We start from the raw sequence: 17,032 nt of genomic DNA, 5'->3' as shown, positions 1-17,032 counted from the left end.
GTGAACTTCTCGACCCTGTCTGTGTGCCTTATATATCCAGGCGCAGCCAGATGATTAGCTGTTTGGAGAAGCAGACTGCTAGCGTTAATGCGGAGGTGTACCTAACGACGTGGCTGCTGAACGTGTAATTACCTCACTCTTACGCCTTGTGTTGGTGACCTCTATTGGACAGAAAAGGTAATGCATTTCGATTTCATTTTTAATTGTGAAACTGAATGCAAAAATGTTTCGCCGAGGAAGTTATTTAAACCTCGTGCCTGCTGTGCGTGCCCACATCCAGAAAGTTATCATTTGTCAGAAAATGTTCCCTTCATTGGATGTCCTGGTTTGATTTTGCTCTAGCGCTATTGCCCGAGAGTTGCCAGCAGGGGGTGCATTGGGATTACAGGACTGTGTCACATTGTAGTCACATGCCTCCATCATACCCCAGACCTCTCCCCTGTCCCCCCACCTGTAGCTCCTCTGAAACCCTGATATTATGGACCCCGGAATGAAGACAGCGTCTTTTAGAAGAGTGTTTACAATTAAGGGGAACACGTTAAATAAAATTTTTACGAGTTATGTGGGACATGTGTTTTATTGTGCTCAATAAAATTTTTAACAAGAGACTGAAACGTTCAGGTGTCTCTATCGTCCTGTAACAGTTGTTTGTTTTTTTATATGTATGTTTATCTTGGACTTTAATTTCCGTACATTTACATGTGTTGCCCCTTGTCTTGGTTTTTTTTTCGTGGTTCGTCACGTGGTTTGAAGGCCATGTGCCTTTTAATGCTGTTGTGAAAAGTGTCTGCCACCAGGGGGCGACCGCGATGCACAGCGTAACTGTGAAGCATTCTCCAGTTGTTGCAGGTTGTTGCTCATTATGACTCCAGCATCACCATCAACGTAGGCAGCACACAAACACTGGCTGTCGCAGTGCGGGGCAAAGTGATGGGGACCAGTCATTGTCAAAACTCAAGTCAAGTCAAGTGGGTTTTATCGTAATACCATCTACAGACAGGTACACAGTAGCATAAAATAATGCTCCCTGGATCACAGTGCAACACACAAAAAGTGAGTGACAAGCGAGGTCTTCCCAGCACTTTCACACCACTCCTCTCTAGCTGTTGGCTTTTTAAGGCTCTGAAATGTAAATGAAAGTCCTGGAATCTCATTCCGTAGGTGTCAGATTATGACAAATACTGTTGGAGTTCAGGGAGCCGGCCAAGAACCAAGCAGGACTGGTTTTAATAAGCCCTTCTCATTTATCTTTCTGTATCTTATTTCCCCTTGGATACTGGTTTCCATCAGTATTTTTCTTGTATTTAAAAACGCATGTGGTCAGGGCTACGTGGTAAACTGGTTGATTTATGGCTGATTTTGGGGAGCGGCATGGTTCGGGTGCCCGTTCTCCCGGCCAGACCCCTCCTGAAGAGGCATGAGGCTTCCTGCATTCCAAACACACGGACCACCTTGACGTGTGGACTCCGCTGCCCTCCCGCCTGCGCTCTGCCTGTAGCCCCTGCCCAGCGCCAAGGCAGAGCTGCCAGTGAATCAAATGAATAATGCAGCCATGCTATTAATAATAAGTTATAATAATGGTAAGTGTTGACTGAGTGAAAATCTCAGGTTAAAAGCAACACATTGTGGTTTCCAGCAAAAGAACCTATTTCTCATCCCTTTGGTATTTAGCAATAAAGCCAATAGCAGTTTGTTTTTTTTATCTGAAAGGATGACACACACACACACACACACACACACACACACACACGAAAGGTTCTCCACGTCTTTTCTTCACAGCATCCAGAAAGTCATTTCTGTAGAAAATCCCTCGAACCGCACTGACTTTGGTGCTGTGCATCTGCGTCCAGTCTTGTTTTTTGTTTTTCTGTTTTCCTTGGGAGGGGTGGTGTTTGGGGGTGAGAATGTCTCGCTAAAACAACAAGTAAAGAAGCCAGGCGGAGTGTTCCAGACTGATGGAGTGCAAACATACCCTGTTCCTGTTTTCCCCACGATTTGACTTGGCGGTGCCTCGCTGTACTCTGAAATTTCATTTGTGCAGATGGAGCATGTAGTGAATGACTGGGACTCTGCCTGGGGATGACTGGGACTGCCTGGGGATGACTGGGACTCTGCCTGGGGATGACTATGACTCTGCCTGGGGATGACTGGGACTCTGCCTGGGGATGACTGGGACTCTGCCTGGGGATGACTATGACTCTGCCTGGGGATGACTGGGACTCTGCCTGGGGATGATTGGGACTCTGCCTAGGGATGACTGGGACTGCCTGGGGATGACTGGGACTCTGCCTGGGGATGACTGGGACTCTGCCTGGGGATGATTGGGACTCTGCCTGGGGATGACTGGGACTCTGCCTGGGGATGACTATGACTCTGCCTGGGGATGACTGGGACTCTGCCTGGGGATGACTGGGACTCTGCCTGGGGATGACTATGACTCTGCCTGGGGATGACTGGGACTCTGCCTGGGGATGATTGGGACTCTGCCTAGGGATGACTGGGACTGCCTGGGGATGACTGGGACTCTGCCTGGGGATGATTGGGACTCTGCCTGGGGATGATTGAGACTCTGCATGAGGATGATTGAGACTGCCTGGGGATGACTGGGACTCTGCCTGGGGATGATTGGGACTCTGCCTGGGGATGACTGGGACTCTGTCTGGGGATGATTGAGACTCTGCCTGGGGATGACTGAGACTGCCTGGGGATGACTGGGACTCTGTCTGGGGATGACTGGGACTCTGCCTGGGGATGATTGGGACTCTGCCTGGGGATGATTGAGACTCTGCATGGGGATGATTGAGACTGCCTGGGGATGACTGGGACTCTGCCTGGGGATGATTGGGACTCTGCCTGGGGATGACTGGGACTCTGCCTGGGGATGACTGGGACTCTGCCTGGGGATGATTTGCTGTTGACCGGAACAGAACTGCATTCTTCAAAACCATTAGCATTGACTCAGCCCTTAACACACTAACCTAGTTAATGAACAGTACCTTTTTCTGTGGCTCCTTCATTATTCTCACATCAATCACAACTAAAATGCGGTGAATCGCAGTTCCATAACATAACAGATACAACAGCTGAAGCGTCTTATAAACCGCCGTGCCGTGTCTCCTCATGTGCGACGGTTCAACAGGAATTGCTCTCCCTCCGAGTGACTGACAAGCATGTAAAAACAATTCCTCACCACAGAACCTCCTCGCGTCTGTATTCTTTTCATGTTCCTTATTTGAATGACAACATATCTAATCAGCTCTGTTCGGTCAATCAGTAAGCTTATTATGGAGAAGTGATTCATTCCGTCAATTGGTTGCCAGGAAACGTACCCCCCCCCCCCCACTCCGATGTAAAAAAAAAATGGGATGGAACTATGCTAGTATGCTTTTACTGTTATCTTTCACTCTGCCCCTATTTCAGGGGAGCCGGGTCCTCCACCACGGTAACCGACTTGTCTGGAGAAAACTAGGCCGGGCCTGAATACGGACATTTCTGCCTCAGTTAAGACTTGTCCACCTGAATCGACGTCTCTGCTGTTTTGTTTTTTGACTGAAATGTTATTACTTATTTCATGCGAAACACTGATAGTCGCTATTCAGCTGGTTAGGTGGGCGGGAGTTGGGGAGAACGATGTGGGTCGACGGTTTCCATATCTCATGTGGGTCTCCTCCTAGACAAGTCTGGGACTGAGACTGTGTCATTATGATGAAAAACAACATATCTCTTTACATCTCTCCTGAGCCACTATTAAACTGAGAGTGGCCATATCAGAAGGGCATTAAGAACACGGCCACAACACCTCTACTTTAGGTCAATATTGCCTTTGATACTGCTGGTTAAATTATTCAGGAGAGAATATTAGGAGCTCTGGGGTTAACAGAGCACTCAGCATGGAGGATTTTTATCCGCAAAGGAAGTAAGGAGGAATGAAAAATGTTGGCATGTTGGTAGGATAGATCTGTGATTGATTATCATGCCTGAGTGGCTGACTCACTTCCTACACTGTGCCTGTGTGTTCATGCGCTGTGGCCTCTGGTAGGGGGATGCTGGTGCAGATTTAATTACAAATATTAATGACCGCTCCTGTTACTCTGCATCACCCAGGAGCCATAGGAACCTGCCCAGCCAGTTGTCCAGCAAAGCCCCCCCCAGCCCAGCTGATGACAGCATCCCCAACAGTTTGCTTTGACTTAGCTACCACTCTGTGACCTGTACCTGAACACTAGGACCAATAACGACAGCATTGTTTTCAGTTGGCAGTAAGACTGTAACAGAGGGTTCCTTAAGACAGTGTTTCTAAACCCGGTCCTGAGAGACCCCCAGACAGTCCGGGTTTTTGACACTGAGACTTGGGATCGAGCAAAAATGTGAAATGTCTCGAGGACTGGATTGAGAAACACTGCCTTAAACACATGGATGCATCCATCTGAATTTAGATAATCCAGTGTTTAAGCAATGATTAATGACACAGGAGATCACCTGAGAACTACCATACTACTGAAGACACCTGTCATCTCTACTGCTAGCATTTCAGTGCCCCCCCCCCAACCCACTTCTGCCAAAATTTACATAAACTTAGTTTTAATTACATTTTTATGTTTCTATGTAGTAATCTCAGCTGGTCCAACAGGCCCATTTTAATTGAGTTTTGATGTTACCGAATGTGTTAGTGTCCAGTCTGTGTGCTGGAGGAGCTCACAGCTCAGCAGATAAGTGCACATCTATTACCAAGACCAGCATTGTGCTACAATATGTTCTTCAGCAAGTTAGCATGGATTTGATGAATTAGGGGAGAGGTTTCACTTCTCTTTACACTCAACACATAAGCTGACCACTCATGAAAATGATTGGAAAAGCTTCTGGTTCCGATAAGAGCCAGTATCTTCCTACACTGTACTTTCTTACATTGAGACCTTGAACTACTAAGCGTGGTTTCAAGGAGAAGCGAACTCCTTAACATTGGATCAGTTCCAGCTTCATCTCCAAGGTTCTAGACTGAGACTGGGACTGTAGCTCAGAAGTGGTGAGGATCGTTATTGGATGGGGCATAGGGTAGGGCGTACTAGGCGTTATGATGGGCTAAGATGATGGAGTCAAACTACCCGCTATCTGCGAACCATGGAAAGAGCAATGATAGCATCCTGTACAGCTTCCCCATGAAGACCACAGGATCCTTCATGCTCCCCCCACTCTCCATTCTCCTCCATTCAGAGCAGAAACACAGCCAAAACAAGCCATCTGAAGACCTGCTCCGTGCTCTCGTTGCGCTTAGACAGGGGTGAAGCAACCGTGATCGACTCAGCGTGCCAATGATTACGTTTTCTCTACTTCCTTCTCTTTGCAGAAGTTCACTGCTCTACACGGTGGGCAGAAAAATATGACAAGGCACTTCTCATAGCTCAGCGGTTCTGGAATGATTTCCATAAGTATGTCAATCTCGCTGAAATTCTCTGAACGCCTTCAACGGAGGGGCTGGGAGGGGGTGTGAAATTCCCCAACCCATCAGGAGCCCCACCAGTGAAATACATCTTTCTGTGTGTCTTGTGAAGCAGCTCCGATTGTTTTGATTGCAGAACAAAGGTATGAATAACAAGACGTCAAACTGGCCTGTCTTCACCCACAAAAGATTAGAGTGGAATCCTGTCACTATAGACCTGACTGCTACGGTTTACGCAATAATAGATCCCAGCCTCTGACTTTGCTACTTAATGGGTTGCCATAGTTCTCCACAAGACCAGTACACTTTGGCTATGACAGTCATTCTTCTTTGATGCACTGTGTTGTGGAGGTGGTGCTGTGTCTTTTCCCCTGCAACTTTCACCCAACTTTCAGGAGATAAAATACTGTAGCTTTTCTGCAAACAATCTACTTATCCACAGCGATAAATGTAAATTCATTTATGCATTTTCCAACCACTTATCTGGTTCAGCATCACAGGGACCCTGATGTTTATTCCAGGAAAGACCAACCCCAGCTGTTTAAAAACGCAGGACCGATTCACTGTAGTAAACCGTCGTTTACTACAGTATGGTGCACACGCTTCAAATAAATGCTGAAGGTTCTTCTTAAAGCTACATTTTTCCAAATAGGAACCAATTAGTTGTACCAGTGTGATTTATAAATTAACCTTTATTGAGTGATGGATAGTGGTAGTAATAATTTTTATGCTATTCTGGATATGGCTTTTTACTGAGAAAATTACTGAATTATAAATCCTGAATGTTTTTTTGTTCTCAGAGGTGAAAAATGATGGTTATATTTCATCTCCAGACCTGCCGGTTGGGCGTCATTTACTGGTTCCCTCCCCTTTTAAATGTAATAAATCAGGAAGTGCAATTTAATTCAGAGTCGACGTGTCGTCAGTGTGAGGGCCATCCGGCGAAGAGTTCAGGCTCACAGGAAAAAAAAATTAACACTGCTTTCGCATGTTGAAGTCGTTCCCCCCCCCCCCCCCCCGCCCTGCCCAGCCACCCACCCCTAGGGAATGTGACGCTGCGTGGGCCAGATGCTGTGATGAATGTGCTCCCTCAGGAGAAGAATTTCACCACCTCCTGAAAAACACGCTCCCTTTGTCTTCATGAGCTGCCGCAGCATATTTTACGTTGTGTTTTTTCTTGTTCGGAGAGCTGAAATGTGACCTCCACGCCCCCACCACATCTTCCTCACCCGATGATTATTTTCTTCTCCTGCGCTCTGCAGACAATCAGCGCCGTTGGTAGCGTGGGACACGTGACCTGCTGGGCCAAGATGGGCCTGTAGGTGGAGTGTTTTTGTGATATTTAGCTCCTGCGGGCCTAGGGAGGCCTTTGCATCCCGTGCCTGATAAGCCTCCCTCCCCAAAGCACATTTCCTGCATCCTTTATTAAAGCCCGCCCAAGATATCCAACAGCCAATGGATGTGTTCCCCAGGACTGAAACTCGTGGGGAGACTCCGCCTCCCAACCGTCCTTATCGCCCTACTGACCGAATATTAATGCAGCTGCAGAAAGGCTTCCCAACATGCTGCTTAGGAGGCCCCCCCACCCTCGGCAGCAGCTCTGGGGCCAGCGGGTTTTCGGAAGCCAAGTCCTCATCTGGAAATCCCGGGAAAGACAACGGGATGTAATTAGCACGTGGAGATTAAACAGCACAGAAACTCGACCTGGCTTGCAATTAATTTCTCAAGGGTCATGTCCCTCTGCTTTTCTGAGGTGTTTTTTTTAACATATTTAAGGATGCATATATGAATAGATACAAAAAATAGATATTTAAGATAAAGTGCGTTATGTATTTCTTCAGCCTACTGATGATATTCTCGAGTCCTTCTGTCCTGCAGCAGTTGACAGTATTTGATAATTAAAACAATGAATGTTACCTAAGGCTCAGTGCCAGGGAAATCTGGAGGGACTCGCTGAGCCCTGTAATTTCTCTTGTTCTCATCTCCTTAGAGGCTCCAGCCCAACCAGTGATTAGATTTTTATTTATATGACATGAAAAATGGGGGGTGGGAGAGGAACACGAGTTTCCTGCGTTGGCCTGAGCTCGCTTAGCGTTCTTCCAAATTTTTTTTCTGGGGATATAAAATCTCGACTGGGAGTCGCTACTTTTCAAGAGACCAGAGAGACAATCGGTGGCTTTGCAGTCAAGGTAGGTCAAGAAAACAAGCCTCTAATTCTTTCCAGATCTGTCCACAGTGCCCTTTAAACCCCCCCCCCCCCCAACCCCAACCTTCTGTGGACAAACGCGACACATCTCACCGATCTGTTCACATACCAAGACTCTGGCTTTATTTTCTATTGCAGGACTTTCAAACCTGTGGTCCATTAAGGAGTTTGCAAGGCTCTGCAGAGACGTTTCCTTAATCAGAGAAATGTTGGCATTATCATGTGATTCACACAACATAAGAAAATGAAATAATAAAGCAGAATCCTCCTGGTTGGTGCCAAGAGTGTTGGAGCGGGAACATAGCTTCATAGCTCTCTCCCAATTTCCCTGGTTTCCTGTCTGAAAAGCCTTGTTCTGTGGTCTCACCTCCAAAGCACAACGCTTGTACTTTGATGATGATTAAATGACCATTGCAGAGTAGCTCCGCAATTCAATGTGAGAGTTTGCATTGTATCAATAAAGAGAGCTGATCATTACGGATGATATGGGGGTGCAGGTCACTGGGAGCGCTGTGCTCAGTCTGGTCAACTGGTTCCTAGTTGTGTCAGGACTATACAGTAAATTGGTTATGGGGTGGCTCTGCAGGTTAGGGTTCTGTGCTCGCAATCAAAAGGTTGCTGGTTCACGTCACATGGCCAGCAGAGGAAATTTCACCATTGGGCCATTGATCAAGGCACTTAACTACAATCACTCCAGAGACAGGCTGACTCTCTGATCCGCACATCTAAAGTATCTGCTAAATAAATGTTTAATTTTTCTCAGCCCCCCCCCCCACCAGATCTTACACCATGAATGTCATTATGCCCCCTCTGCTTGACAGCACCCCCTTCCCCCCCCACGCCTTTTATAACCTTTTCTCTTAACTCACACCCATATAAATCTTTTTGTATGCATATGCCCCGCTGGTTTTGTGTTGACCCCATTTCTGCACTGTCCCAGTAACCCAAAAAGGGAAAAAGCAGCCACCAGTAAAATACCCATTCTTTCTTGGATTCTCACGTCTTGTGGTGGTCTAAACTCCTCTGACCCATTCTTTTCCCATCTAGCTATTAACAAGCAGCTACAAGTGCATCAACTTTCACAGGGGAAGGAAAAAACTAATTTACCCATAGCCCTTCTGTTATTCGTCTGGTTTATGCTTAACCACTGTAAATATTAAATTGCCCCGTACATAAATATTCTCTGTCAAATCATACTTCGTTCGAGTCACGTTATTTTAATGAGGTTGTTAAAGAGATCAGAGGGCAGTCTGAGCAACTGCTGACATCGTATAAGACGAACCCATTTCTGTCCTCTCGTTTCCAGAGTCTCGGTAGGTAGCATCGAAAGCAGAAATCTCTTCCTGGGGGGTCTCCTTCCCCTTTTATGGCGGAGACCCGCAGTCTCTAGCGGAATGGGTATACGTTTCCCATCTTTTGTTGGCTGCCCCCCCCCGCCCAGATTTGAGAGCCGGCATAAACGCAACCTTTCCCAGCCTTTATCCCGAGTGCAGGAGGACCCGCCTGAGAGTTCTCCACTTCCTGAATGGCCTGGAGTCTTGCCAGACTCGAGCCCATCATGACTCGATGTGGCATCACTTACTGTAAAGATGCTTATCTTTAAAGGCCAGTGTAACGCTCGTATTACCAAGGGAAGGCAAACAGGAAACGGCGGGCTTGGAGGATAAAAACGTGATACGGTATAGCTGCAAGGTAGTATGCACCTACAGACTGATATCTAAAAACAACGATCGTCAGAAATATGTAAACTAGACCATGCCTGATATTGTTCAGGTGCATTTGCAAAGTAGATCTTCTGGCTCTGCACCCTCAAGTGAAAATGTACTTCTTTGTTAACGGAGCATTCGTTTACATAAGTACATCTCCAGTGAAATACTTACATTACTTATTTTTTTGCATTCAATGTGGAAAAGAGCAAGCATTCACAAATGATGCACATCCTTGTGCTTCAAACTTATACTCACAACCACTGTCCCACTTGGTCCATGTAGGAGCTCTGTGAAGGTATGAGACACCATATTATGTCTGAATAACAGCATCAGTCACCTGAAATACAAGCGCATATTTTTTGCTTTAAAGTACAGCATGAACGAATATGTTTCTTTGGCTGAATTCCAGGACGTTTCGCGTGGCTTGAGCAACTACAGCCTGGAGGCAAGTTAAATTCCATACCGCACGATGATTATTTAGCGAGTTACGCGAAGCACCTGCGGCTCACTGCTGAAGTGCCAACTTCGATCGCGTTGATGGGCAAACCCGTAAGGAGAAAGTCTGCAGGTAGAGTCATAAGCATTAAGCGGCATAGCTGAAAAACACCTGGCCGTATGACTAAATCGTTGCGGTCTCGATTCTCAGGAGCGGCCCCGCCGTTATGCCCGTAAACAAGGCAGGTGTTGAATGAATTTCTTTTCTTTCTTTTTTTTTAAAAAAAGCACAGCTGTTTATGTGCATGAAGTATAAAAACTTTAAGGTATTTGAGGTGCTTTGCATGAAACTGGCCTAATAAATAATGAAATGTTTGACCTCCTCTGGGACTGGTGGGGCTGCATTTACTGCGTGCCAGTAAGATCGGGCCACTACATGCTGCTGACACCGCGTATCAAAGGGGGCGCTTTGCCTCTCACACAGAAAGGGCAGTGTTCTGGGTGAGACCCTCCCCAGATCAAAGCATTCTTTGATGCACACCAAGACATTTGATAATCTTTCTTTTACAAAAGGGTGCCACCAACCAAACTACATCCACCCAGCTCGATTTTATATATGATAACAGAATTGTCTACAGTGTCTAACCACTTTATATTGATTCCTTTATAGTTGTTTAAATAGAAACAACGGGACGTATTACATGCAATATCCTATAGTAAACACCAAACTGCACATGTGAATCACGTGTCTATAAGTATATGTGTGATTGTATGGGCCTGGGAAAAGCTTTGCAAAGAAGCAGCGATTCAAATAGCTTCGGTGGGGTGGAAACAGGAACAAGGGCAGTTACAAAAATGACAGGGAATAAACAGTCATAAACAAAACAGAGAAGGAACAAAAACAGGGACTGTCTCCCGCATTATGAGTCATAAAAGCTGCATTGTGTTCGGGAAAGATCTCCTCAAGTACTGATTTGACTCCAGGAAGCAAAATTATTGGCACGAGTTTAATGGGTATGCAGACATGTACTTTCACGCACCGTTCGTTTTACACAGAATGACATCAGTGCCTCATGTCAGGTTAGAATTTTTTTTTTCCACATTAGTGCGTATCAGTGCCTACAATGCGAACTGTATGGTCTTCTAGCCGAGTGCAGGGGGTCTGCAGCCTTGCTCTGACGCAGCATGTAGTTGGGGGGGGGGGTGGGGGGGGTGGGTTAAGGACATAAATTCATACCTTGCTGCTACCGAAACTCTCAATAGAGGCTCCGCAATAGTATCATTAAGCAATGCACTTAATTAACCTCAATTTCTCAAGTAAAATGTATAAATGTAGAAAATTTGCTTCGGATAAAAAGCGTCAGGTGTACAACTACTGAAACATTTAGGACTCTTAAATATACCTAATTAGAAATAAGAATTTGGTTTAACATTCCTGGTGATTTAACATTCCTGGTGATTTAACATTCAAGTGCTGGAACAACTAATGGTGAAAGAAATGTTTTTCCCCTTAAATTGCAATATGCAGTACAATGTCATTACACATCCATACTTAATTTCATCTTCAAAGCGCTTATCTTGGTCCTGGTGGCAGGGGTAAAATGTAATTATGTATTACTAAAATCTTGCATCTTTCTGTGCGACTACAATTCACCAATAGAACTCACACGACCCTACGGACGATCATTAACATTTTATTCGCATTAGTGCACTCTTTATAGTATCTAGATCAATAGCTCACGACAGGCAAACCACATACATTAGAGAGCAAGGTTAAATGCAGCCTGTTCTTAAAGGGTAATTCAGGACAACGCTCATACAGGGAAACATGGCTAGTTATATTTTCCAGAAATACGCAAATTTAAACTGTGGAAATTGTGCTTCGGTACCACCACACTGCTACAATGACTTACTAAAGCCTAACTCCTAAATTGGTAGGGTAGCGGTATTAAACCGTAGACCGCATGTTGACCCACCCGTCACTGTACTGCCGCAAGAGCAGCAAAGTCTGCGGACACTTTAATCCTCAGGGACGGTTTTGATAGGCATCATAAACCACCACAGGGAAACTATAATCGCAAAAACAGTTTACTCTTAGTGTTGAGATTCGACCAATGATGAATCAAGGCAGTGGCTGGGTAAATTACATTGCGGCGAAGTAATGCGAACGTGCTGGCGATTGTGGGCGGGCTTTGTAGTATGATGGACGCTTAGATTTACCAATCAAAACGCTGCACAGTAACTAAGGCGTGAAAGGAGCGTTTGTATGAGAGGGGCGAGTAAACATTCGCAAAAAGGCTCTCTACAGGAACCAATGGGAGGCAGGGGGCGGTCCTTCGTGCGCGTTAGCTGGCTAAGTAGCGTTTCGTTAAACGTACAGAAAAATGGATGGATGCTTAATTGTCGAGTTTGTTAGAATTTGCAGCGTTGGTGTTGGGGTTTCGTTGTCTTGATTGTGAAGCGGTTGGTTGAGAAAATCCCAAGTGTCTTTTCCGTTCAGCTGAAGTAACCGGACCGGGTGAACGGTGTCTGTGGGCTGACTCCTCCTGCGGGTGCCTTCGTCTAGCTGGCTCGCTAAATGGCTGATACTGCAGAAGTGGCTGGCAGTTAGCTGCCTCCCAGACACGAAGTCTGGAGGCGAGAGGGCGGATTAAACAAACAAAAAAAGGTAAGCTGATCAATGTTTAAATTGGTGTATGCTTTTAGAAAGTGAACTCCTGTCAGCTGAATCTTGTGTTTCGGCTGCGGGCTTAATAAAGTTTCATTGTAGCCGGGTAGCTAGCGGCTACCAACTAGTAACAACTATCTAGTGTGTCGGTCGCGTGGAATTAGGCTAACCAGCCACAACACTAAAGTAGCGTATGAATCGGCGCGTATCCCAGTTGACGAACGGAAGCCGATGTCGATGTGCTACGCTAGCTATAGGATCTGGGTCTCCGGGGAGGACGGCGATGAAAATCGGTCTTCTACGTGATGATCACGAGCCTGCTATTTGTATGCTTGACAGCGCGAGTGTTACATTGCATTGTAGGCAAAAATGGACGTGTACTGTTTTCCCCTTCAAATCAGTGCCTTCGTCTGCCAGACAGCCCGCTAGATACGGGCAGCTCGCCATCTGATAAACCTGAAAACAATCTGCCAGATGTGCTAACTGGTTGCATTCTTGCAGAATAACACCCAGAACAACTCAGCTTTGTGTGCTGCACGGAGTGGAACTGGATTTAATTTTGAGCATTTCATTTTGCGTGATATTCCGTCTAGATTTGATACAAACTACAGAAGTTCGGGCAATACCGTGACTAATAATCTCAAAGTTGGTTTACGTTTTAAGTCACGGTGCTTGGTTGAAAATGACAATGTAATGAATTGCTCATTAAATGAATCCTGGAAATGTTAATTTCACTCTATTCGAGAAGATAATTAAGTTAAGCCGACACAGGGATGCGTGTTAGGTCACTTAACTGTGCCAAGGCGGAGATTTGAAGAATATATTGGGCTTTTTGTTCTTTTTTATTTTCCTTTGTCATCGAGTATACTGTGTGCGTTTTTCCCTCACTAGGTTGGAGAACCCAGGTTGTTTTGGGGAGGAGAGGAATGTCTGGCCGCCTAGAAGATACAGGATCGGGGAAAGTTCTTTCTTCCATAACCATGCTTGGTCCTGTCAGTTTTGGCTGCTGTCGCTGGGGAAATTTCATGTCCGTTAATCTGCTGGCCTCCTGAGACATCGAGGACATGCCACCTCAGCGAGATCACCTCCGATAGGATTCATTGTACGTTTTATTTCATGTTTTTAAAATGTAAGCGACGAGCGTGCACCGACTGACGAAGATTGTTGGATACTTTTGCAACGCCGGCAACCAAAGATTTTTTTAAGCGACCGAACAAAGGGAGCCGAAGGATTGCACAAAATATCGGCGGATAAGGAAATATGGCTTCGGTGTGGAAAAGATTACAGCGTGTTGGGAAGCATGCGTCCAAGTTCCAGTTTGTGGCCTCTTACCAGGAGCTCATGGTGGAATGCACAAAGAAATGGTGAGTGGCGCCGTTTAGTAGCGTTTAAGCGTGAGCGCGGCGGCGGCGGCTCGAGGCTGCGAAATGCGGGCCTTGCGTGCGCCCTGAGCTCGAGCCGCCGTCTCCGTGGAACGTCCTCTCCGGTTCGGGCGGCTCCCCACAGGGCGAAGATGCTCCGCGTTACGCCGAGTGTCCCACCATCTTAACACGAGGGTGTGTAAAACAGCGTTTAATATGTCAGGTCAAGCTAACGGCCTAACTGGATACGTGTCTGAAGGACAGTAGTTCGAGTGAAGCGAGCTGAGAAGGTGCCACTCAAGTAGTCTTTCCAGACGCTTAGTTTCTTGCCGCCTGGCCACAGCTGCTCACCAGTCTGTTTTAACTACCTTCTTCCGAATTTCATAAATGTTTTATGAGTTTTCCATTGTTTCTTGTGAGGATTTTTTTGTGTTCAGGCCTTGTCTGGTAATGGTTAGTTTCTTTCCATAAAGGGGTACTTTTGTTGTGTCGTGTTTATTTACCCGTTACCGTTACCCATTATGAAGATGCGTATAGGTTTTGACTGCTGTTGCGAGTATGATCGGGATGTGTGTGTAAATGTGGTGACTCGCCATCCCATGTGATACCTTACCATGGCAACCCCCGCAGTTTAACCCACGTCCCTGGTGTAAAGTTGGACCTATGGTGCTTAAAAAGAGGTGGGGGCTCTTTATTTGGATGGAATCATAGTAGCGATTTTACAATGTTTCTTTATGACTTTAATGAGAGAGTTATCATTGGAGAGAGACCCAGCCCACTGGGTGACAGTGATGCATGTGAAGATGACAACTTTGATCTTAATGTGTAAGCTGTGCTCAGGGAGGTTGAGGTGACCTGTCCTCCTTGCCTCTGTGGAAAGTTCCAGTTCAAACACAGGCATGGCCCCAGGAGCTTGCGTTGTCGATCACTGATCTGTTTACTATGAGAAGTTGTTGGCTCCCTTGCAGCCTGAGTTGGCAATCTCAAGAGGGGTGCAGGGGTTGGTCATAACTGGGTTGCTCAGCATGTGGATGGTGGTTGTTTGGCATGGGCTCAGGCTAGCCATTACCTGCCACAAACTCCCAGCGATTTCTCTGCCGCCCAGTGTTTGTACTGTGAGTGTGTGTAATTGGTACCTTGGTACAGTCAGACAGGCTAATGGGGTAGATATTTGACTGGAAGAATGACACTTTCTTTCAGAAAACTGCTTAACATGCCGTGCTTTTGGGCCCGAAGTCTCTCCCAGCAAAAGCTAGTAGTATGAGAGAGGTTCCAACCCTGTTGTCAAGATACCAGCCACACACACCTCTCATAGTACGCTGGAGACTTGGAATCCTGTGTGGTCAGTACTCTGGAGATGGTGTATTGTCTTGAAGTGTATGTGTGAATGCAGGCAGCTGCAGTGTGATGAAAGGTCGTCTCCGGTCACTCATCCGTTTACTGTACTTGTCAGCTAGAGCTGAGCAGCTGTTCTTAATTCTTTACATTCTGGCCAGTATGGATTCATTCCCATTCTCAAACCCCATTTTTTAAAATGTCTTTTGGCATTAAGAATAAAAGAAATATTGCAAAGAAGGGGAGGTAATTTAGCACATCATCTTTGTTTGGATATTTCATAACTCAGTTTTGAGTGTATTTCTGCTGGCAAAAGTTTGTTGTGGCCAGTGTTACTGAATCAGGAATAACTGTAGAGTAGAAATGATTTACTAGCTGTGTACAGTCATGCACCCCCTTCCCCCAGTCATGTTCTTGGATCAGTCATTATTCTGGTTGGTTTTGGTCAGATTTGTTCTCAAGCGGCAGCAAAAATCCTTTATGGTGTGAAAATGCTACCCAGCAGCACATAGGAATGGCAAGTGATCAGAAAGTGGTGTATTCTGAAGTGTGAGTGGATCAGGATGTTCTGGACCGGGTGCTGGATGACGCAGTTTGATACAGTGAGGTTTAACCCATGAGTGTGTGTTTTTTTTTTTTTCTTTCTTTGCTTAAAAAGTGCTGTAGGGTGCTGAGGTCTGACTGGTCTCTCCATTAGCAGTTGTACGCATCTGAAAAGTGCTACTAATTGTTTCCTGTGATGCAGTTGATTGAGATTTCCATCTGCGTTAACCGATCAGTGTAAAAATAGTCAAGCAGCTTGCTCTGCTTTGGCTCGTCAATTGGCTCAGGCCTTTAGCAATGAGCATCTTTGTGTTGCTTGGCGTTAAGTTTGTCCAACATGTTGCAGAGCCACCTCTGATCCAATGAAAATTCTTGCCAAAAATTAAGCGCTCTTTGTCAACACTGTCACGTGTATTTATAGGAAGTATGCATAGTGCGCTCCATAAGCTGAAGTGCTGTGTCATGTTTTTTTTAAGTACTTTCACCCCCTGATCTGAATATGCACCTGTTCCAGTTTGTCTTAGAACATGGGCAAAGGTAAGGATTAGCCAAGTGCTTAAATGTGACATTATTTTCGGCTTGCTGTCAGCACCTGTCATGTGGGTTTTGCATGAATGTTGTGTCTGAAATTTATTTTAATATTTACCTAAGAAATGTATGCCAGAATTTTTCAACAGTCCTTATCAACTGGTAGTGTAGGGATGAGTAAATGTTTACCTGAAATTTGTGTGAGCCTGATACAGACTCATCTATGCAACAGGCAACAGCACAATAACTGTTAATTTGATTACTCGGTGACGACATTTGACATTCGTCTTAGTCAAATAGACGGGTGGGGATTAGGATTGGGCAGAGGGATGGTAACTTTTGAAGAAAGTGTTTGATGCCAGTGGTGAGCAGCTGTTAAGTGACCCAATTTGACCGGCCTAGCCATGAACTGGTTTGCACCTGGTGTGGTGGATGCTGCCTCGTGGCAACTTCTGTTGTGAAATTTTGTCATCTGACCATTTCAAAGGGCATCCCACTGATAAGCAGGAAAGTAATGATACAATAGTAACTCCTCATACCACTTGAGGGCGCTTATCTCAATTGGCTGATAACAAGAGAGCGGTCCTTGTCTGACCTGGATACTTCCTTTCGGATGGTTATTTTGTTTTGGGAGTGAGGGCTCTGTCTACAAGCTGAAAAAATGCTCCTGTCTGACTTTAGGTCGCTGTTTTTGCTCACCACCCATCCACCACTTTTTATTGGGTGGCTGTCCACAAATGACATAACCGGCAGTGGCTGTGCTAGTCTTAAGCACCTTGCTGAGTGCCTTGTGCTCTCAAGCTCGGGCAG

General features: G+C 45.8%; 1 protein-coding gene across 1 annotated transcript in view; it reads left to right on the top strand.

Annotated features, from left to right (window-relative positions):
- Positions 1–12,095: 12,095 nt before the first annotated feature.
- ehbp1 (EH domain binding protein 1) overlaps positions 12,096–17,032 on the top strand; it is a 73,322-nt gene continuing 68,385 nt past the window's right edge. Inside the window, 2 exon segments of the mRNA XM_049009654.1 lie at positions 12,096–12,455; positions 13,347–13,819. Of these exon segments, the coding sequence (XP_048865611.1) occupies positions 13,716–13,819 (104 nt within the window). The 5' untranslated portion in view covers positions 12,096–12,455; positions 13,347–13,715.

Source organism: Brienomyrus brachyistius, chromosome 3 (genome assembly GCF_023856365.1).
Source record: "Brienomyrus brachyistius isolate T26 chromosome 3, BBRACH_0.4, whole genome shotgun sequence".
In the NCBI taxonomy this organism is placed as follows: domain Eukaryota; kingdom Metazoa; phylum Chordata; class Actinopteri; order Osteoglossiformes; family Mormyridae; genus Brienomyrus; species Brienomyrus brachyistius.
The sequence above is the reverse complement of the archived record's forward strand: the minus strand, read 5'-3'. Positions and strand labels throughout refer to the sequence as shown.